Raw genomic sequence first — 22,346 nt, forward strand, 5'->3', positions numbered from 1 at the left:
GCAAGTACTTTACCACTGAGCTATCTATCTTAGCCCTTGAAGGTTTTTAAAATGTATTCTTTGGAAACTTCATGTATTTATAGGATGTATTTAATCTTATCAATTTACAACTCCTGTCAACCTTCTCTCATGCCCCTAGCCTGTCTGGTTCACAGCATCATGTCACCTTTTTATTATTCTAACCAATAACCCTCTGAGTCTAATTAGTTCTACCTACATGTGATTGGGTATGGGGACATCTATTCAGGCATGGGAAATGTCTTTGTTAGGGTTTCTAGTGCTGTGAAGAGGCACCATGACCAAGGCAACTGTTAGGAAGAGCAACATTTCATTGGGGCTGGTTTACAGGTTCAGAGGTTCAGTCCATTAGCACCAAGGTGGGAAGCATGTGAGCTGGAGAGAAGGAGTTGAGAGTTCTACATCTTGTTATGAAGGGAACCAGGAGAAGAATTGACTTCCAGGCAGCTAGGAGAAGGGCCGTAAAACACAAACCCACAGTGACACACCTCCTCTAACAAGGCACACCTCTTAATAGTGCCTCTCCCTGGGCCAAGCATATTCAAACCATAACAGGGAACCTACCATGTTCTCAAAGGAGAGTCTCCCCCCCACCCCCCGCCACCACCTCCATTGTCAATAGTTCCTTCTTTGGGTGAGCTTCATCTCCCATCCTCCATACATGCAGGAATTTTGACTGTCCTGATCATCTGAAGGTTTTATGCAAATTATCACAGCTGCTTCAAGATGGCATGTCAGTGACTATGTCATGTCTGGAAGCCAGCATCTTACAGGGCTTACTAAAAGATTTTAACATAAGTGTTAGGAAGCCATGATTATATATACTTGTTTAGAATTTTATATAAGCATTACATGATGAAAACATTGTATTTTAGATTACTTCTTAATGTTTTATAGCTTTTTATATTTTGTTCATTTATCATTGTTTTGCACCAAATAATTTAATCGTGTTACATGCTTTTTGGTTTCATTTTCTTTTGGAGTCGGGGACTTATGTAGCCAGGCTGGTCTTGAACTTACTATATAGCCACTGATGGCATTGAAATGCTAATTCTTCTGCCTGTGCCTTCCCAGGACTGATAAATATGTGTCCCACCTCTCCCAGTTTTTAAATGATTTTTATAGGATAAAAGTTTTTTGGAAAGTTTTCTGTTAATTTCTTTGAAAATGTAAGTGACAGCTCCTAAAAGAACAAATTCATCAGCATTTTCAAAATTCTCATTAAAATATGCAAAAATATTGCTTTCATCAATTTTCAATTAACATGTGATTATTATGCAGACTTTTCTACATTTTTATAACTCCCTTCCCTATTGTTGTTAGCTACTGAAGCAAATGTGAAGAGTGAAAGTCTCTCATCTGTGCAGCAGCTTGGCATTAAAATGGCTGTCAGGTATGTATGGAAATGTCTCTTTCACGAATTCCTGAAATTCACCTACCTGATGTGTGCTTAATAATACTTAACACCAAAGTATTTTGTAGACTTTAAATGCAGAGTTTATCACTCACAAATAATAACGTTATCTTTGAGGATATTGGCACATGATTAAGTTACCTCTGGCTGTAATTTAGTTATGGCTCATTATTATTCCAAAAGCTAATTAATGTGTTTCTCTGTGGCTATCAGATTTTTTTTTCCATGAAAAAAAATCAACATTACAAAGATGAGCATGCTGTGGCATAATCATACATCTTCTAAAATATGATTTGTTTTAGTAGTCAGGGTACAGTGAAGACAGACATACCTTAAGGGTAGATTGAGAAGTTCAACTGAGGGAACGAAAATTGTGATGGTTTGAGTGTGTAAAACTCATATTATTTTTCAAAAGAAGTGAGTATACTAGATCATGAACCTCCTTTTCTTGTTCATAATGAACCTAATTTAATATGAGGTTATTAACTGTCCCATTAAAATTAGAGGCTCATCTTTTGAGACAGATCTAAGAGGCACATGTGAGTGCTACTAAACCCTTGAGTCTTATATAAATGCCCAAAGAGGTTAAAATCCTGGCATGGATTCTGGATCATCCATCCATGCCACAGTAACTGTTTTGGTTATGTTATATAACGCCATATATGTGTTTTAATAACAGTATTTTATATTGCCACATTTCCAGTGAAATGGAACCTACAGATTAGCACCCTGGTCACATATTTTAACTCAGTGTGATTTTTTATCCATAGAAAATAAGTGGGAACTAATGAATCATGTAAAGTTTGGATATCCTGTGCTATGGTACAGTTACCATCCTATAGAATCACGGACATAAACAGTAACAAAAACTGATTAAACATGACTAGCAGTCACTAAGGAGACGTCCTTAACTGTAGACTAAGTAACGCTTTCGGTAAGGTTGGAAATGGAACAAATGTATTGTTTCCCCTTGATGACAATACACACATTCAGTGTTTTTAAAAATATAGGAACTTAGATAAAAATAGAGTTAGTTTAAGTTAATTATAATGTTTGGTCTATGTAAATGTTATAATACTTGGAGTTATGGTTCAGGATTGTCCTAGTCACAATTCAAAGTGCACAAACTCCCCTATAGATCCAATATTAGTAACTGGCTTTCAAAGTTACTTCTTGATTTAACATTCCGTAAGACTAAACTCTGTATTTTGTGCTTTAGATTAATTTCAGAAAAAAAAATCAATACATTCATCTCATCTGTCCTATATTATCCTGTTATTTTCTCATTACTGGTTCACCGTTCTAGAAATCTAACGATCAATGCCCTGATCCAAATGTGCTGTAATGATCAGGAATGAATAAGCAGCATGCTAAGTGTAGACACCTTAGAAGAGAGTCTTCAAAGCTACAGACCTTGAAATCTCAAGAGAAATAAACTGTGATGGATTGCTAAAGATGAATTTTCAGTGAAGATGCTAATGGATTTCTTATGTTTTGGGTGTCTTTAACATAGGTATGGGAAGTTTCTCAACTTGTTAAAAGATGGTGCAGAAAATGATCTTACCCTGGTCTTAAAGCACTGTGAGAAATTCCTGAAACAACAGCAGTCGCCGGTCCCTTCTTCTCTTCATATCCTTTTTGAGTGAATTGATGCAGAACTGAACTATCTTCCTATAGTATCCAGTATAGTTCTTTCAAAGGATGTGTTAGCACACTGTCCAATTTATTACAGTCAGTCATCATGTTATCTTATTCTGTGTTTTGAACATACATTTTATTAAATTGACCTATGGTCCTTAGACTCAGTTGTAGTCACCAAATCTTAAACTGAGTGCAGTCATTCTGAAGGCATTTTTCAAACAAATCTAAGATGTTAAAAAAGTAGGCTTTATAGACATAAATAGAATAAGAAGGCACTGCTTTTTACAGTGTACTCATTTCATTTGAAATGGCATTCCAAAATGGAATTTGACTTAAAAAAATATAGTAACTATTTGCTTTGCTGAATTCCAAATTTATAGATTTTGCTTTGTTGTACTAGTCACTTAGCAGGTAACCCCACATAAAAAAAAACACTGTCCTCTTATAGATCGACATAGATGAGTGTTCCTAAGGCAGCTTTTCCTCTGATAGTAGTTAACATTGGCTCTCCCTACACACATAATCCACTAATACATTAAAAGAATGATTATGCCACAGGATTTTCATATATAAATTTAACCTAAACAGCTTCAGTATTTTTAATTGTCAATGCTTATAAAACAACTGAAGACAAAATGATCACTACATGTAATGAATATTTCTTTCTAGATAGAGATCTTAAAAGTGAGAATTCATGAAATTGCGTCTCTGCTAAGATAATGTGAAAGTTCCTTAACCATTCTGCAGTGTGCCTGCAAGGCAGCTACGCAGGCCATGACTGGTTTGTGTCGTCTCTCTTCCTCATCATGCTTGGTGACAAAGAGAAGACACTCCACTTCCTCCAGCATTTCTCCAGGCTTCTGACCTCTGCCTTCCTTTGGGTACCAAGGCTGCATATTTCTGTAAGTCTCAAAGCTCTGTTTTTAAAGGAGAGTTGAGCTTGAGAAGCATGACATTTGCGTTTACTAGGATATTGTCAATATATATATATATATATATATATATATATATATATATATATATATATATATATATATATATATACTCCTCCCTACTAATTCTTAGTCATTTTTCTACCTAAATGATATCATAGCTTTTCTCTAATCTGATCTTTGACAGTTTCATAGTTACATATGTGTGTGTGTATACACACACACACATATAATATTACAATTACTCTCAACTCTTCCTTCTCATATCTCTCACATCTGTCAACTCACCCCTTCTTCCCTACACATTCCTTTCCCATATTCAGAGCCATCGTTGTTTTGTTTTGTTTTATTTTGTGACACACTGAGTTTACCTTCCTTACCAATAGCTCATAAGCTGGCATCTCATTCCTAGAACTTTGATTTTTTTGTTTAATAACCCCACTGGTTTTAAGAACAGAATTATACTGACATCTGATATGTAAGGTATCTTCACTTCTAACTTAAAAACAAAAACAAGAAAAACAAAAAACACCCTTGTGTTACTTAATTTGCTTGCAAAGTTATACACCTTTTTACATATTTCCATACCTGTATTGTTTTGTTTAACCCTCTTGTTTTACCATTTGCACTCCCCATCACTAGAGCTTTTAAATTTTCACTATAGAAACATGACAACTCCCTGCTTAGATTTACTCAGGGTATTTTTGAGGCTATTAATAGAATTATGTCTCTTTGTTCTCTGTATATTTGTTAGTGGTATACAGAAAGGCTGTTGAGTTTATAAGTTAATTTTGTATTCTCCCACTTTTCTGAAGTTTTTATCAGCTCTGAAAGTTTGTTGGTGGAGACTGCAGTGTCTCTTCTGCATGGAATCATGTCATCTGTAAGGAAGGATACAAGGATGCTTTGTCTACCTTTCTGTTTGGATTTCTTTTATTTCTCTTGTCAAATATCTCTAAGACTTGAAGCACTATATTGCATAGGAACAACGAGATTCTTGTTTCCAATCTCAGTAGGAGTACTTTGAATTTTTCTTTTTTTAGCATGATCTTGGCTATAGGTTTCTTATACATACCATGTATTATATTGGTATACATGTTCCCTCTATACCAATTCTCTCTAGGGATTTCATCAAGAAGTGATTTTGAATTTTGTTAAAGATCTTTTTCAGAGTCTATCTATGATCATATGACTTCCATCTTTAAGTCTATTTATATGACTTGTATATATTGACCCAGCTCTGCGTTTCGGGAACAAAGTCAACTTAATCATGGTGAATGAATGATCTTTTTAGTTTGTTTTTGTATTCAATTCATAATATATTTTATTGAATTTTTATATTGTCATGATGATATTGGTCTATTGATCTTTTTCTTGATGTGTGTCTTTATCTCCTTTGGGTATTAGAGCAATATTGGGAAAACGAATTGGAAGTGATCATTTTATCTCTATGCTATAAGATAAATTGAGTGTTCTTTAAAAGTCTAGTGGAATCTTATTGTGAGTCCATCTGGCTCCATGCTTTTGGTAGTTGGGGAAGTTTTAATATGATTATTACATAAATTTCTTTGCTTGTTACAGGTCTATTTTTTCAGTCCTATAATTACCTACATGTAACCTTGGTGAATGAGATGTGTCTAGAAATCCATCCATTTCTCTTAGGATTTTCAATTTTGTGAACTATAGGTTTTTAAAGTATGCCCTTATAATTATTTACATTATATTTAATGTGTTGTTATGTCTCCTATAACAACAACAGTCTGCCAGTCTTGTTTGTATTTTCAAAGAACCAATCCATGGCTTCATTGATTCTTTATTTTTTTTGTTTGTTTCATTAATATCTTCCCTGGTTTGAATTATTTCTTCCCACCTACTTTGGGGTTTAACATGGTTTTTGTTTTCTAAACTCATAAAGAATATAATTAAGTAATTTGATTTCTCTCTGATTTTTAATATAGTTATATAGAGCTATAATCTTGCCTTCTAGGATTACTTTGATTATATTATGGATGTTTAAACATGCAGTCCTTCCATTTTTATTTTATCCTGGGAGTTTAAAAAAATTTATTCTTGATTTCTCCTGTGACCTGTCTGTCCTTAATCTCTATGATGTCTTATTTTTTGAAGTTTCTTTAAACTATCAATTTCAAGCTTTATTGTTTCGTAGTTAGACAGAATATAAGGAGTAATTTCAGTTTTTCTGAATTTGTTGAAATTTGATTTATTCTTCAGCATGTGGTATATTTTAGAGAAAGTTTCATGGGGTGGTAGGTAGCATATATTCTATAATGCTTAGGTGAGATACCTTGTAGACACCTCTTATGTTCATTTGATCTGTGGTGTTTCTTTGTTTTCTTTTCCCTTTGTCCTTTCCACTCTGTTTTTTTAATGGATGACCTGACTATTTGTGAAAGCTGAGTATTAAAGTCACCTACTGTTACTAAGTTGGGCTTGATCTGTTTTTTAATGCCTAGTAGTATTTGTATGTATAAGTCTTTGATACATTTATGTCCATAATTGTAATGTCCTTTTAGTAGATTGTTCCCTTGATCATAATGAAGTATCTTTTTATCTCATCTGATTAGTTTTGCTTTGAAGTCCATTTAGTCAGATACTAGAATAGTGGTGGCTGCTTGTTTCCTGATCCTGATCATTTCGAATATGTTTTCTATTCTTTTGCCCCAAGGTAATGTCCACAGATGGATATGAGATGTTGTTTTTTTATACATAAAACACAGTAGATGGTCCCATTTTATAAACTGGTGGACAGTCTATGTCATTTGATCAGGGAATTGAGTCTACCAATATTTCAGGTTATTATTGAATTTCTGTCATTTTGATGTTGTAGTGTTTTCTTTACCTTCTTTCTATAAGAACTATCCTAACTAATAGTGATATCTTTCCTCTTTTCTAATTTGTATCCCTTTGATCTCCCTTTGTTGCCTAATTGTTCTGGCTAGAACTTCAAGTACTATATTGAATAGATGGGGAAGAGTGGGCAGACTTGTCTTGCCCCTGATCTTAGTGGGATTGCTTCAAGTTTCTCTCCATTTAGTTTGATGTTGGCTATTGGTTTGCTGTATATTGCTTTCATTATGTTTAGATATGGACCTTGAATTTTTAATCTTTCCAATACTTTTAACCTGAAGGGGTGTTGTATTTTGTCAAAGGCTTTTTCAGCATCTAGTGAGATGATCATGTGGTTTTTTTCTTTGAGTTTGTTTATATAGTGGATTACATTGATGGATTTCCGTATATTGAACCAACCTTGCATCCCTGGGATGAAGCCTACTTGATCATGGTGAATGATTGTTTTTATGTGTTCTTGGATTCAGTTTGCAAGAATTTTATTGAGTAATTTTGCATTGATATTCATGAGGAAGATTGGTCTGCAATTATCTTTTTTGTTGGATCTTTGTGTGGTTTAGGTATCAGCATAACTGTGGCTTCATAGAATGAATTAGGTAGTGTTCCTTCTGTTTCTATTTTGTGGAATAGTTTGAAGAGAATTGGTATTAGCTCTTCTTGGAAGGTCTGATAGAATTCTGCACTAAAGTCATCTGGCCTTGTTTTTTTTTGGGGGGGGGGGAGGGTTGGAAACTTTTAATGACTGCTTCTGTTTTCTTAGGGGTTATAGGACTGTTTTGATGGTTTATCTGATCCTAATTTAACTTTGGTACATGGTATCTGTCTAGCTAAAGGAGTTTGCAACCCCATAGGAAGAACAATATCAACAAACCAGACCCCCACAAAGCTACCATGGACTAAACCACCAACCAAAGAGTACACATCGGAGGAACCATGGTTCCTGCAGAATATGTAGCAGAGGGTTGCCTTATCTAGCATCAATGGACTCAATGCCCTAGCACAGGGGAATGCTAGGGCGCTGGGGCAGGAGTGGGTGGGTGGGTTGGGGAGTACCCTCACAGAGGCAGGGGGAGGGGCAAGAGGATAGAGGGCTTGTGGTGGGGAAACTAGAAAGGGGATAACATTTGAAATGTAAGTAAATAAAATGACCAATAAAACATGAATTATAAAAAAAATCCTAACACCATCTGTTTCTATTTATGGCCTCCCACTTAATCTTATCCCTTATTATTATTATTTAACCTTATCCCTTCCAGCATTCTTTATGGAGCTATCTTTAAGTATAAAGTCCCTTAGCTTGTTTTTATTATTGAAAGTATTCCTTTCTTTTTCAATTAGGAGATATAGTCTTGCCATATTTGTAGTCTGGATTGGCACCTGTGGTATTTTAGAACTTAAATTACATTCCTCCAAGCCCTTCTGGATTTTAAAATTTTAATTGCAAAATCAGCTGGTGGTCCTGCTTTTATATCTGCCTTGACTGTCTCTTTCAGCTGTGAATACCCTTTCTTTGTTCTATATAAAGTAATATTTTAACTAAAATAAGTCATGGAGAGTTTCTCTTTGGGTCCTGTCTATTTGGTGTTATGTGTACTTCTTGTACCTATATTGGCATTTCTTTCCCTAGATTTGAAATTTGCTTTCTGTAATTTTATTGAAAAATATTTCTATATTATTATATCTGGAATAATTCTCATTCTTCTATGCTCATAATTCATAGATTTGATCTTTTTAAATACTCTGCATATTTTCTTCATTTATCCATTTAAAAGCATTAGCATTTGGCATCTACCATTCACACCATCCACTCTTGGTTTGTCTTTCCACTGAGATTTTTTTTTTTATTAGAATGGCTGAAATCTTCATGTCAGAAGATTTGTGTATTCCTTTGTGTATTCCTCACTATTTCTACCTTTATGCAATTCTATCTTCATAGCTCGTATTCTCCTTATTTCACTCAGCCCTTTGTGTTTCTTTGCTTATCAATCAGGAGTTTATTTCTGTCTTCTTTAATTTAATTGTGGTATTTGTTCTTTTTTCAATTCCTTGACTTCTGTGAGCATGTTTATATTAGTTCTTCTGAATTTTGTGTCTTGAATTTCTACTAAGTTGACCTGATCTTGAACCATTACTATGGGATTGTAACTTTTCAAAAGGATGCACTGTCTTGTTTTCATATTGCTTTGTGAGTTTTTTGGGTGTCTGTTTGTTTTGTTGTTTTTTTATGTGCCCCGAGTTTCTGGAGTTAGGATTTTGGTGTCTGTTTTGATATGAGTTTTTGGCTCCTTGGGGGAATGGGCATTTGAGTCTGTATTTACTATTACCATGACTTGGAAGATTTTGATCAGCTGGGAAATGCTTAAAGGTCATTGTTTACAAAATAAAACATTTTTTTACCCTATTTTCTCAAACACTGTGCCATTATATTCTATAGTCTCAGAAAATGAAAAAGTCTTTCATTTTGTGGCACTTTCTTAGCTGTTAGTAACACAATGTGTTGCTCTGCCTTCTTTTGCTCAAACTCATATGCTTGACATGGACCTCAAAAAAATAAAATAAAAAAAGATCAACCTGTGTTGGTCGGGGAAGCCCTACAAACTACTAAAGCAGTGAAAGCTATTGTCATTCCTTTCGGTTGGCCTCGAAAACTAGTTGCTATGACCCTAGTGCTGAAGATACCAGTTATCTCCATTGCAAGACACAGAGAAATCAGACTGGAAGTGAGCTGAAGCTTCTTCCCATACAGCTTCCATAGTCCTGGAAGGGGCAATGCAGGCTTCTGGTGTGGATCAGGGATATCAGGGATCTTAACCAGCCATCAAGATGTGGCCATTGGTGTGCAGTAATGGTCCAACTGTGATTAGGGTTATCAACTGCCCTTGTTGGCCTCAAGACCTGCCTCACAGGGGAGTATACATACCTAGTACTATAAACCTGTTCAAAACTTCATGCTTACTAGGAGGTATTAGTCGCCATGGGATTTACAACTGCTACTTAACTAAAGTGATATGGTACAAAATGGATTTCTAAATCTATATGTTAAACTGTAAAAAAAAAAATGCTACTTTTAGTCTAATCAGAGGATCCCCTCTTTGCCAGGAATGGTGGTTAATAAAGGGACTCATAGCCACTTATCATGCCTGAGAATGAGTGATGGTTGTAGGTTAACCCTAAGCAAGACATTTAGGCTACTTCCCTTTAAGGCTCAGAAAAGGTTATGGTACAGTGGCTAGAAAGAATGGACGAGCCAAGAGACAGAAGAGCATGCAGTCTTCAGTCCACAATGCTGCCCTTGCTGTCAGGATCTTGTGGCAACTAGAATTGCCTTTACTGGGCCTGTGCAAGACTTAACCTATCATCAGTCAACCTTGGATCAAGGAGGAGCTTCTGAGGTCCTATGTCTCCTATTGGCCATGAGTTGATGCTAGGGAAGGGGCAGCCATTGTCATCAGTAGCTTATCCATTAGTGAACATGGGTTCCATATCCTGGGTCACACAGACTGCCCTGGTTAAATTCAGTGAGTCGCAAAATAAAACAAAGGTGGGAGTGTGAAACTTGAAGGGAAGATGGCCTGATAGTTGTGAGAGGAGATAGGATAGGAGCGAGACAGGATAGGATAAAAAGCAAAAGTAACACACACACACACACACACACACACACACACACACATACAGTACATATACCGCCAAAGGAAATAAGAAAAATTACAATCTGAATAATTGTCTCTAATCTTACTTTTCTTCTTCTCATTGTTTTAACATTCATCATGTGCTAATATATTGTTTACTTTCTACTATATCTCTCATCTATATGCTTTGCTGCTAACCCTAAGAAGACAGGTTTCCCCTTTCTTCACTGACACAGCCCCCTTTGTTCAAAAGTTAGAGACTCTTTTGACTACTCTATAAACACGTTGAATATGAATGGTTATTTAAATCGGATCATGTTTGGGACAGTAGATTTTTATGATTTTAGAAAAAAATACTGAAAAAATACTTGATCATCTCCCTTCTTATGAATGATATAAACAAATTAGATCAAAAAAAATTTTTTTTTGATTTTTGGAGAGAGAGAGAGTTCTGTGTTATCCCTAGCTGTTCTGTAACTCACCCTGTAGACCATGCTGGCCTTGAAATCAGAGATTCTCCTGCCTCTGTCTTCAAAGTGCTGGGATTAAGTGCTATCACTTCCTAGCCTAAAAAAAAAGTTTTTAAAATAAGCCTAACGTAAACAAGATAAGAAATAATGAGACTTAATTGTTAGTGAAAACAGTAAGAACCTCTCAGAGTTTTATAAAGTGTAGCTATACTACTCATTAGTTTAAAATAATTAAAACATTTTAGCCTTTAAGGTTATTTAGATTAGAAGAATCAACTTAAATTATCTTCTGTTATTATAAGAAAAAAATGTAAATTATAATACAATAAACCTTCAGGGAATTTCATAGAAAATCAAGCGAAATATTGTGCTTGCCATCTGTTAGTAATAGGTATGAAAAGAACAACAATCCAGTTAAAATAAAAGACATTACTTTATGTGCATTTACAAACAGAACTCCACTGATGTTAAGCCAACCTAAAGTAGTAATCAGATGAAGCGATATAGTCCAACAGGAAGGTAGTGGACAGCTGTCTAATAGACATGTACATGGCCTGCGTTTGCTCCCGTTAAGTGCTCACTGTTAAAAAACTTACAGTGTTAAATATTCGAATGAAATTTAAACATATCTACAATGCCAGGAACATCATGAGGATGAGCCTATAAGCCATCTGTGGGGCAACCGCAAAAGTGAGCCACATACAATGTGTTTGCTTGTGAAACGTTCATGTTTTATGGTATCACGCTATCGAAGTGCTGAGAAATCTTTCCATTTTCTTTGCCATCCTTCCCACTGTGTACAAGTTAGCAAACAGTATTACTGCAAAGCTTGGCTGGCTCTCTGCCTGTAGAGACTCAGATCAGGAGTGGAGTGAACTACACTGGCTCCGTCTCTGTTGGATTGCTAACTTTCAAATTTTTCCAGTACAATCTTTCTACTTAATTTTTTAAATATTTTTTCATTTTATTTCTTAAAAAATCACTTTACAGGTCTAGGCCCGATCATAGAGCAGGTCACAGGCGGCAGCTCTGTACCCAACCCCAGAAAACCGAGAGAAAGAGGGACTCCCAGGAGCTTTAACTCAGGCAGCATCCCAGGTAAAAATGAATCACCCGTGATGTCTGCTGTTAGAAGTTCTAATCCAGATGCTGGCCTCCGAACTTATACTACTCAGACCTTCGATGGGCCATGGACAAGAACATCAAACAGTTAGAGATTGACATCACTAATCTGAAGAAATCCCTCGTTTCGCTGTCTGAAGAGACCTCCAAAAATTGCAAAGATCCTCATTGGACTTGATTTACTCTATTACAATAGAAAAGGCTGTGTACAACTCTTGACTGTGTACAACCCTTAAAGAAGAAGGTTGCCTTTACATAGACAAGACAAGGAGGGTTAAAGAGAGCATGAAATAGGTAGTGAAGGCCCTAAGAAAAATCAGAGAAAGAAACAAATGAATGCTGGTACAAGAATTGGTTTTCAGCCTCTCCAAGGTTGTCAACCCTATTTCCTCCCATCTTGGGACCATTATTTGGGTTCTTTTTGCTTTTTTCTGCTGGTCCCTGGCCCTCAAATAGGCAGACTAACTCTGTGATACAACAGATAAATAATTTGGTAGCAAAACCTATTCAGATACATTATCATAAGTTAGCTATGGAGGACCACGAGACTCAAGATGAGGTTGTTACTTTATACAGCGTGTTTCTAAAACCCATCTCCACCCTAAACCAAGGGACTTCTGCCCCTAAACCAAGCAGAGAGAGGCCACCCTGAACCCCCTCTGACAGGTGATCTGAATTCTTGCTTAGGCTGCGAGGCTAAGCACTGCAAGGGAATATAAATAAAAGATAAAAATATCTATCTGGGTTCCCTGAGGGACAAGCCTGACTGCATAGGGGTTGATGTCAAAAGTATCCCCTCTCCAGCAAAAAGACATCGGGACAGGTATGGCCCTCATGCCTCACTGGAGAATGACAGGGGGACTGGAGCCATTACAAGGTCCCCTTCAAGTACTGGAGGTCAGGCCTTTATCCCCACCTTCGCAAGTTTAGAATTGCCATATCCCTTCTATACTTAGAGAAGGGAGGAGATGTCAGGGGCAGCCCTGCTTACACACTGTAGGCCTACAATCAGCCATAGGCCTAAAATCAGCAATAGGCCTGTCATACATGTATACTAACACCAAGTCTTGTGTCTCAGTGGAAAAACATTGAAACAGATGGCTATAAGCTAATGTAAACAGGCAGCTTTTGTGGAAATTTACAAGCCTGAGTAATCATAGACCTTGTAAATAGGTAGCCTTGGCAGACAATACCAACTTAGATAAGGACAAGCGAATAATAGGCAGAGTCATAGTGACTTGTTCCCTGAACCTTCACCCAGCTGATACCCGGTTCTGAAGATATTTGTATTCCCCCTGAACACCCACACTCCATTGTCATTTCCTTGCCCACATCCTGCCTTTCTGTGTTTATAACCCCTGTGTGAATGAATTACGATTTGAGAAAAAATAAATTATAAAAAAAATTAATTTAAATATATTTTGATCTTTTTCTCTCCCAACTCGTTCCAGATCCCGCCCCTCTCCCTTGCCACTAAGTTTAAGTTCTTTCTCAAACAAACACACAATACAACAACAACCCCTCCAAACCGAGAAAACAAAACACTATCCCCACAACCCAAAAACCTCACCAAACTGTAATCAAATAAAAGCACACTAAAAAAAAAAAAAACCACTTTACATCCCAGTTGCAGCCCTCCTCTCTCCTAATTTTTATTGTAACACAGAACTCATTTTTTCATAGTTTCAGGAATAAAACAACATAATCACCTAAGGTGAAAATAAAAAAGTAAGACTACTCTGCTCTATTTTTAAGGGAATATCTTTTATTTTTACCATTAGCAAATAATATTCTAAAGTCATTTTATAAGGCTTTGTTTCATATCTTATCATAGACTACTACTAACTTCTAAGCCCTTGACTTAACTGGTTTTTTTTTAACTAGCCTGTTCCAATATTTATTTGACCTTAAATGTCATTAGCTTTTATGTTCTCTGAAGATGAGTTGATAATAATTTCAGCATATTATAGTTGAACAAAATATACAAAATTCTAAAGCTGTAGATTATAATTTGGTGGTTCACAATTCCCCTTGTTATGTTTATATTGCCCATCTGTTGCTATTGTTCCGGCATTATGAATACAATTTACCATATATTGGAGCTATGATACTCAAATAATGGACAAGCGAGAGGTTTTAAATCCTAAAGGAGTTTACAGTAATAATAACCACAGTCATTAGAATCATGCTACTTAGTCAACAGTACAAATACAAGGTTTGGTATCAGGAACAGGTTGGTTATCAAACGTGTGACATAAGGTTCTTTTGGCAGTGTATGATTTATGAGAACAGAGGAACACTTATCTCTGGGACTCCATTCCATGATAATGGTTTGTTTCTCTGACAGTGTAATTAATGTCTACTGTCTTTATCTCTTTGTAGACCTGTTCAAAAGGTATTTCTGCCCCAGCATAGAAAGATGCTGTCTAAGAATCAGTTCAGTGTGTTCAGTTTTCATAGTGTCTCTGAACATATTATACAAAATTAGTAAGTTCACATTCAAAACACAGACATGTAAGGAAGTCTTTGATTTTTATGTTTGTTACATTTACTCATTATATAAATAGTCAGTGAAACACATTTTGTGTTGGACAAGAGGTAAATTAGTGAATATTAATTTTTGCTTTGTATTATATGTAATTACCTAATAGAAAATCTTCTTGTTCTCTCTAGAAAAATGACTATGAACATGCTATGTCTTCATGAATATTGAAGCATTTTTATGTGCAAGATTTAGAAAATCTGCCATAAAACACACATTATTTACACTGATTTATTCCTGAAAATATGTTTACATAGTTTTAAAGAATAAAAATCATTTGTACTAGGGAACAAAAACTAAAAAATCACTTATAAACCACTGTAGTGATTTCAAAAACTTCATTACATAGACCTAACTAAATTCTCAAAGCACCATAGCAACAAGTGTGTGTTGTCTACATAGTTTAGCCCTTATGTAAGTTTATGAGTTTAGTTTTATCTAAGACCATGAACTTTTTATTTTTAATTTTTTAAATAAGATTAGGGGGAAAAGTTAAATATCAGATAAACTTAAAACAAAAATACACATCTTTTGGCCAACTCTTAATTATGTATTCTTCATAATGTCAACTGTACTTAACCTAATTGCTATTAAACATTGTTTCTTGAGACAATTCTATCTTTGAGTTTTTCATGCAGTGTTATAAATAATGATTCTGTGTTGATATTAAATGCATTAGTCATAACAAATAAAATGTTCTTGATCATTCATAATCATAAATTACACCTAAGAACTATTTGTTTTTAAATCAAAGCTGAGAATTGAACTTGGCTCCTCATGTGTATTAGGCCAGAGTTCTTCACTGTGCTACATTCACAACCCTGAAAAGTATATTTTTAGAGTTCTTAGCTTTATAAGCACAGTGCTGAAGTACCTGTTTGTACATGTATATAGTACATGTGTGTACATGTATTCAATGGTACACAATTTAGTGTGTGCATGCCTTTCAAGTCCAGATATAAGTTAAAGTCAAAAAATGAAACAGAACTAGGTAAACAATCTGAAGAGCTGACTAAACCTTATGTTTGCTTGCTTCAAGACAGGATTTCCCTGTGTAGCCATGGCTATGCTGGAGCTCATTTTGTAGACCAGGTTGGCCTTGAACTTAGAAAGATCTGCCAGCCTCTGCCTCCTGAGTGCTGAGATTAAAGGCGTGCACCGCTACACCTAGCCTGACTAAAGCTTTTTAACATGGACTCATTGGCTGAGATCAGCACTATTAAACAGTACACTCATGTTGACATGGTTAACATACACAATTCATTACTCATATTTGCATGTTTATTGTTCATTTTTCCATCTCCTTCTCATCTGCAGGCTTTGAAGTTTCCTGAATTACAAAGTACTTTTATTCCTGTGCTTTGAAAAGATGTATAACCTTACTTTTATTGAGGTTTATTACTCCACAGTGTTTAACTCTCTGATACTTACATATTTATAATAATTGTTATAGCTCATGATACCACCACATAAATTTTATTTGTTTTCAAGTTTTAACTCATTTTATCGAGGTAAGGACTCAAGAAGCCTTGGTTGACGTCAAACCTCTGTTTCTCTAGGATGACCTTCTGATACTTGTGGGTTTACAGATTAGCATCCAGTACATGTGGTTTATTGTAGTGCTGGGTTCCAAACTTGGGGTTTTGTGCATTTGACGCAAGCACGCTATCAACTGATCTATATAGACTATGTAAATTTTAAAGCAGCAAAGCATGCCATAAGCAGAGAGGCTCAGCTAAGTATACCTTTGATTTTATTAAATAATCCATATAGTTAATGTTTTCTGTTTCTCTCTCATGCAGAGGTACCTTCCTGTTGATACCCTAGAGACCGGCATCCATCCCATATATTTTTGCAGTGCTCACTACATTGAAATGCTGCTGAAAGCTGAGGTGCCACTTGTGTTTTCGGCTTTCCACATGTCTGGGTTTGCTCCATCGCAGGTAATCCAATGGAGAGTACCAGTTCTTCACCTCTCAGGTCTCTGACTTTAAAGAAAAATGCTTTCCCCTAAAACATAGGAATTATATTTAAATTAACAAAGCCTAATTGAATAAATGTAAATGATACATATATATTAATTAAATAGTTACATATATTACTTTTCTTTTTTCCCAACTTTTAACTAACATACTTTATTTCTTTGTTTTTATTAAATTACCAAAAAATAAGTCTAAATTGTAGTTGTTTAATATTATGTATTATTTATATTCTATTATGTTTTTATATTTATATGAATTATATTATATTTAAATTGATAAGAAATTACTCAGTCATTAGTGAATAACTACACATTGCCAAAAGTTATCCACTATCACTGCTGAAAAGTTTTCTGCTCTTGGCTTATCCTTTTTAATTTCATTTCCTTTAATCAAGTTTGAGGTTGACCAAGTAGAATTCTGCCAGCTTTCCTATGGTAAGCCTTAGCTTAACCAGTGGCTTATTGGATCCACTCTGTGGCATGTGTGTATGTTTCCTTTGCTGTAAGCTACTTTCATTCCTTTCCCCTTACCCTGCTAGAGGTATCTCCCTCTTCATCAGACAGAACCTCCTCTTGACATGACCTGTGCATCTGTACTTCCCTTGATGAAGTATCGCATCATCATCACATGTACTTCTGTGAGTTGTTCTGCTTGCTCTATGTTCCGTGAAGCTATTAGGAAATTCAAATATAACACGGGCTTCCCTTCAGTGGGAAGGAATAATGTTTTGTGACGATTTTTAGCGTTTAGTGTATGAAACATCTGCTTGAACTTTGAATCACAGAAATTTTAACTATGTTTGGATGAAGTTAGTTAAAAAGCACAATATATTAAATATAATTCATAACACTTGATTCTTTTATAGCTTCTAAATGTCTGTTCTGAGAGCGGTGCTGATAGGAGTTACTGCTTATTATCCTCCTTTTGAAAAGCAGGGTTGATACAGTTAACTTAGTACATTTTAGTACCTGGTATATATACTGTAGTTTAGAAATGGATTCCCAAAGATTAGGGGGAATTATAATATAGGGGATTCTACATTATCAATTTAATGTTCAACCTTATTATCAATTTAATTCCAAAGAAAAATGCTCATCTATCAATTGTTATGTATCTTGTAAGTCTGAGATAGCTTTATTCATATATAACTGCATAAAACCCTAGCACAGTGACTCACACACACAATCCTAACCCTTTGAGCATGTGAGGCAGCAGGATTTGCCATGAGTTTGAGATCAGCCTGTGATACATAGTTACTTCTAGGCCAGTCTCCATTACAGTGTGAGACATTGTCTCAAAATTAACAAGTAAGCAAAACAATAACATAAGAGAAGTCTGCTGATAAGTAATCCATTTATTTAATAATGTTATTTCTAAACAGTGATATTATTCTCTTAATAATATAAAAAGCCAAAAATAATAATATAAAGAGCCTGTAACAGCCCCCACTGTGAGCTAATCACTTGCCTTTTTTAATTTTATTTTTATTTATTTTTTAAATCAAATCATAATTTTTACTTATTCACACAGGGGTTATAAACACAAAAAGGCAGGATGTGGGGAAGGGGATGACACTAGAGCGTGGGTGTTCAGGGGGAGTACAGATATCTTTCAGAACAGGGTATTGGCTAGGTGAAGGTTCGGGGGACAGTTCGCTATGACTCTGTCTATGATTCACTTGTCCTTATCTAAGTTGGTATTGTCTGCCAAGGCTACCTATTTACAAGGTCTATGACTACTCAGGCTGATAAATTTCCACAAAAGCTGCCTGTTTACAATAGCTTATAGCCATCTGTTTCAATGTTTTTCCACAGAGACCCAAGACTTGGTATTAGTATACATGTATGACGGGCCTATTGATGATTTTAGGCCTATGGCTGCTTTTAGGCCTTCAGTGTATAAGCAGGGCTGCCCCTGACATCTCCTCCCTTCTCTAAGTATAGAAGGGCTGTGGCGTTTCTAATCTTGTGAAGGCAGGGATAGAGGCCTGACCTCCAGTAATTGAAGAGGACTTTGCAATGTCTCCGGTTCCCCTGTCGTTGTCCAGTGAAGTCGTCGGCCATACCCATCCTGATCTTTTTCCTGGAGAGGGGATACTTTTGACATCAACCCCTATGCAGTCAGGCTTGTCCCTCAAGGAACCCAGTAAGATATTTTTAACTTCTATTTATATTTCCTTGCAGTGCTTAATCTCGCAGCCTAAGCAAGAATTCAGATCACCAGTCAGAGGGGGCTCTGGGTGGTCTCTCTCTGCTTGGTCTAGGGGCAGAAGTCCCCTCTTTTAGGTTGCGTGGAGATGGGTTTTTGGGACATCCTGGATAGAGTAACAACCTCTTCTTGAGTCTCGTGGTCCTCCATAGCTAACTTATGATAATGTGCCTAAATAAGTTTTGCTACCAAATTATTTACCTGTTGTTGCACAAAGTTAGTCAACTTATTTAAGGCCCAGGGACCAAAAGAAATAAGCAAAAAATACTCAATTAATGGTCTCAAGATGGGAGGATGGAGAGGTTGAAAACCAATTCTTATACCAGCTCTCATCTTTCTCTTTCTCTCTCTGTCTTTTCTCAGGGGCTTCTCTGACTTTTTTCATGTTATCTTTAACCATCCCTATCTTGTCTATGTAAAGGCAACATTCTTCTTCAAGGGCTGTACACAGTCAAGAGCTGTACACAGTCTTTTCTATTGTAAAAGAGTAAATCAAGTCCAATAAAGTCCTTTGCAATTTTTGGAGGTCTCTTCAGACAGCGAAACGAGGAATTTCTTCAGATTAGTGATATCAATCTCTAGCTGTTTGATGTTCTTGTCCATGGCCCATCGAAGGTCTGAGTAGTATAAGTTTGGAGGCCAGCATCTGGATTAGAACTTCTAACAGTAGACATCACGGGTGATTCATTTTTACTTGGAAAGAAAAAAGGAGGGAGTTCTCAGGGAGATTTCTCTTCCCTAGATGTCAATTGTTCTTCATCTTATTTATAGTTGGGCCTGGCTTTGTGAGGGTATCTATTTATTTCATTAATCTTTTTGGTAGCCATTTACCTGTACCTTCTGTGGTATCAAACAGGTATATCAATCCTTGGCCCCATAAGAGAACTGGGTCCGGGCCATTCCCTTTAAGGGTAAGAGGGTCCTTCCAAATAGCTGTGGCATAGTTTTTATTGGTCCCGGTGATGCCAGAGGCAGTCAGCAGCAGATTTGCCATGAGCTTTCAGTTTTAGAGAGTTAAAAGTGAACAAGGCGTGATGGAGAGTATTTTGGGAGACACCTTCTGGGGGGTACCGTTCCCCCTCTTTTGTTTTTAAAGCCAATTTTTCAGAGTTCTTAGAAAATCAGGGCAGAAGCGCCAAGAGCCGCTCCTTCCACACTCAGAGAGTCATGAAGACACAATTTAAAGAAATATGAATCTATATTAATAATCTCTTTTATCAAAGGACTGTTATAGAACAGCCAACAACTAATCAGACTATATAATATATCAATTAATAATAGCTTCTCCTACTTTTTGTGAGATTGAGTAATCTCTTTTGTCAATTAATTGTTGAAAGAAATTAGGATTTACATCTCTCTTGAGAATATTAAACAGAGACTTAAATGCTTTTGTGGAGAGCTTAAAATAAGATCTTAGCCAGTTAACATCTCCTAGAAACTTTTGAAAATAATTTGAAATAAGTAAACTCTTTTTTTTGTTTTCTGTTTTTTTCCAGACCCATTATCTGTATTTTTTATTCAGTATTTTACATATTTGCCTTTCAATGTTATCTCCTCTTACATTTTCCCCGAAAACCCCTTATTCCATACTCCCTCCTCCTATTTTTATGAGAGTGTGCTCTGAACATCCTCCCAGTCCCATCTCCCTGCTCTTGAATTCCCCAACACTAGGGAATCCAAACTTTCAGGTACCATGGCACTCCACTTCCACTGATGTCTGACAAGGCCACCCTCAATTCCCTATACAGGTGGAGACATGAGTCCCTCACTTGTGCTCTCTGGCTGGAGGTTTAGATTCTGGGAGCTCTAGTTGAATCTTTTGATACTCCTTCTAAAAAGGACCAAAGCAACCACAGATTGGTCTTCCTTCTTCTTGAGTTTCATGTGGTCTATGAGTTGTGTCTTAGGTATTGTGAGCTTTTGGGCTAATATCCACTTATCAGTGGGTGCATACCATGTGTGTTCTTTTGAGATTGGGTCACCTCACTCAGGATGATATTTTTCAGCTCCATCCAGTTTGCCTAAGAATTTCATGAACTCATTGTTTTTAATAGCTGAGTAGTACTCCATTTTATAAATGTACCACATTTTCTGCATCCATTCTTCTGTTGAAGTACATTTGGGTTCTTTCCAACTTCTGGCTATTATAAATAAGGCTGCTATGAACATAGCAGAGCATGTGTCCCTGTTGTATTTTCAAACATCCTTTGGTTATATGCCCAGGAGTGGTATAGCTGGGTCCTCAGGTAACAATATGTTCAATTTTCTGAGGTACCGCCAGACTGCTTTCCATAGTGTTTGTACCAGCTTACAATCCCACCAACAGTGGAGGAGAGTTCCTCTTTCTCCACATCCTCGCCAACATCTGCTGTCACCTGTGTTTTTGATCTTAGCCATTCTGAACGGTGTGAGGTGGAATCTCAGTGTTGTTTTCATTTGCATTTCCCTGATGACTAGGGATGCTGAACACTTCTTTAGGTGCTTCTCAACCATTCGAGCTTCCTCAGTTGAGAATTCTTTGTTCAGCTCTGAGCCCCATTTTTTTAAATAGGGTTATTTGATTGTCTAGAGTCTACTTTCTTCAGTTCTTTGTATACTTTGGATATTAGCCCTCTATCAGATGTAGGGTTGGTGAAGATCTTTTCCCAATCTGTTGGTTGCTGCTGTATCCTATTGACTGTGTCCTTTGCTTTACAGAAGCTTTGCAGTTTTATGAGGTCCCATTTGTCAATTCTTCATCTTAGAGCATAAGCCATTGGTATTCTGTTCAGGAACTTTTCTCCTGTGCCCATGTGTTCAAGGCTTTTACCCAATTTCTCTTTTGTTAGATTCTGTGTAGCAGGTTTTATGTGGCGGTCCTTGATCCACTTGGAATTGAATTTTGTACAAGGAGATAAGCATGGATCAATTTGCATTCTTTTACAAGCTGACCTCCAGTTGGACCAGCACCATTTGTTAAAAATGCTGTCTTTTTTCCACTGGATGGTTTTAGCTCCTTTGTCAAAGATCAAGTGACCATAGGTATGAGGGTTCATTTCTGGATCTTCTATTTTATTCCATTGATCCTCCTGCCTGTCTCTGTTCCAATACAGTGCAGGTTTTATCACTCTTGATTTATAGTACAGCTTGATATCAGGGATGGTGATTCCCCCAGAAGTTCTTTTATTGCTGAGAGTAGGTTTCGCTATCCTGGGTTTTTTGTTATTCCAAATGAATTTTAAGATTGCTCTTCTATCTCTGTGAAGAATTGAGTGGGAATTTTGATGGGGGTTGCATTAAATCTGTAGATTGCTTTCAACAAGATAGCCATTTTTACTATATTAATCCTTCCAATCCATGAGCATGGGAGATCTTTCTATCTTCTGAGATCTGTTTTGATTTCTTTCTTCAGAGACTTGAAGTTCTTGTCATACATGTCTTTTACTTGCTTGGTTAGATTCACACCCAGGTATGTTGTATTATTTGTGACTATTGTGAAGGGTGTCATTTCCATAATTTATTTCTCAGTCTGTTTATCTTT

The 22,346-nt window shown here is 36.3% G+C and overlaps 1 protein-coding gene across 1 annotated transcript in view; it reads left to right on the top strand.

The window, feature by feature from the left end:
• Positions 1–22,346, top strand: part of Tbc1d32 (TBC1 domain family member 32) — a 194,725-nt gene that overhangs the window by 156,003 nt on the left and 16,376 nt on the right. Inside the window, exons 28-31 of the mRNA XM_028772606.1 lie at positions 1,342–1,411; positions 2,946–3,061; positions 3,821–3,975; positions 16,439–16,579. Coding sequence (XP_028628439.1) covers positions 1,342–1,411; positions 2,946–3,061; positions 3,821–3,975; positions 16,439–16,579 — 482 coding nt within the window. The remainder of the gene's footprint in view (positions 1–1,341; positions 1,412–2,945; positions 3,062–3,820; positions 3,976–16,438; positions 16,580–22,346) is intronic.

This window comes from Grammomys surdaster, unplaced genomic scaffold (assembly GCF_004785775.1).
Source record: "Grammomys surdaster isolate TR1022 unplaced genomic scaffold, NIH_TR_1.0 215, whole genome shotgun sequence".
In the NCBI taxonomy this organism is placed as follows: domain Eukaryota; kingdom Metazoa; phylum Chordata; class Mammalia; order Rodentia; family Muridae; genus Grammomys; species Grammomys surdaster.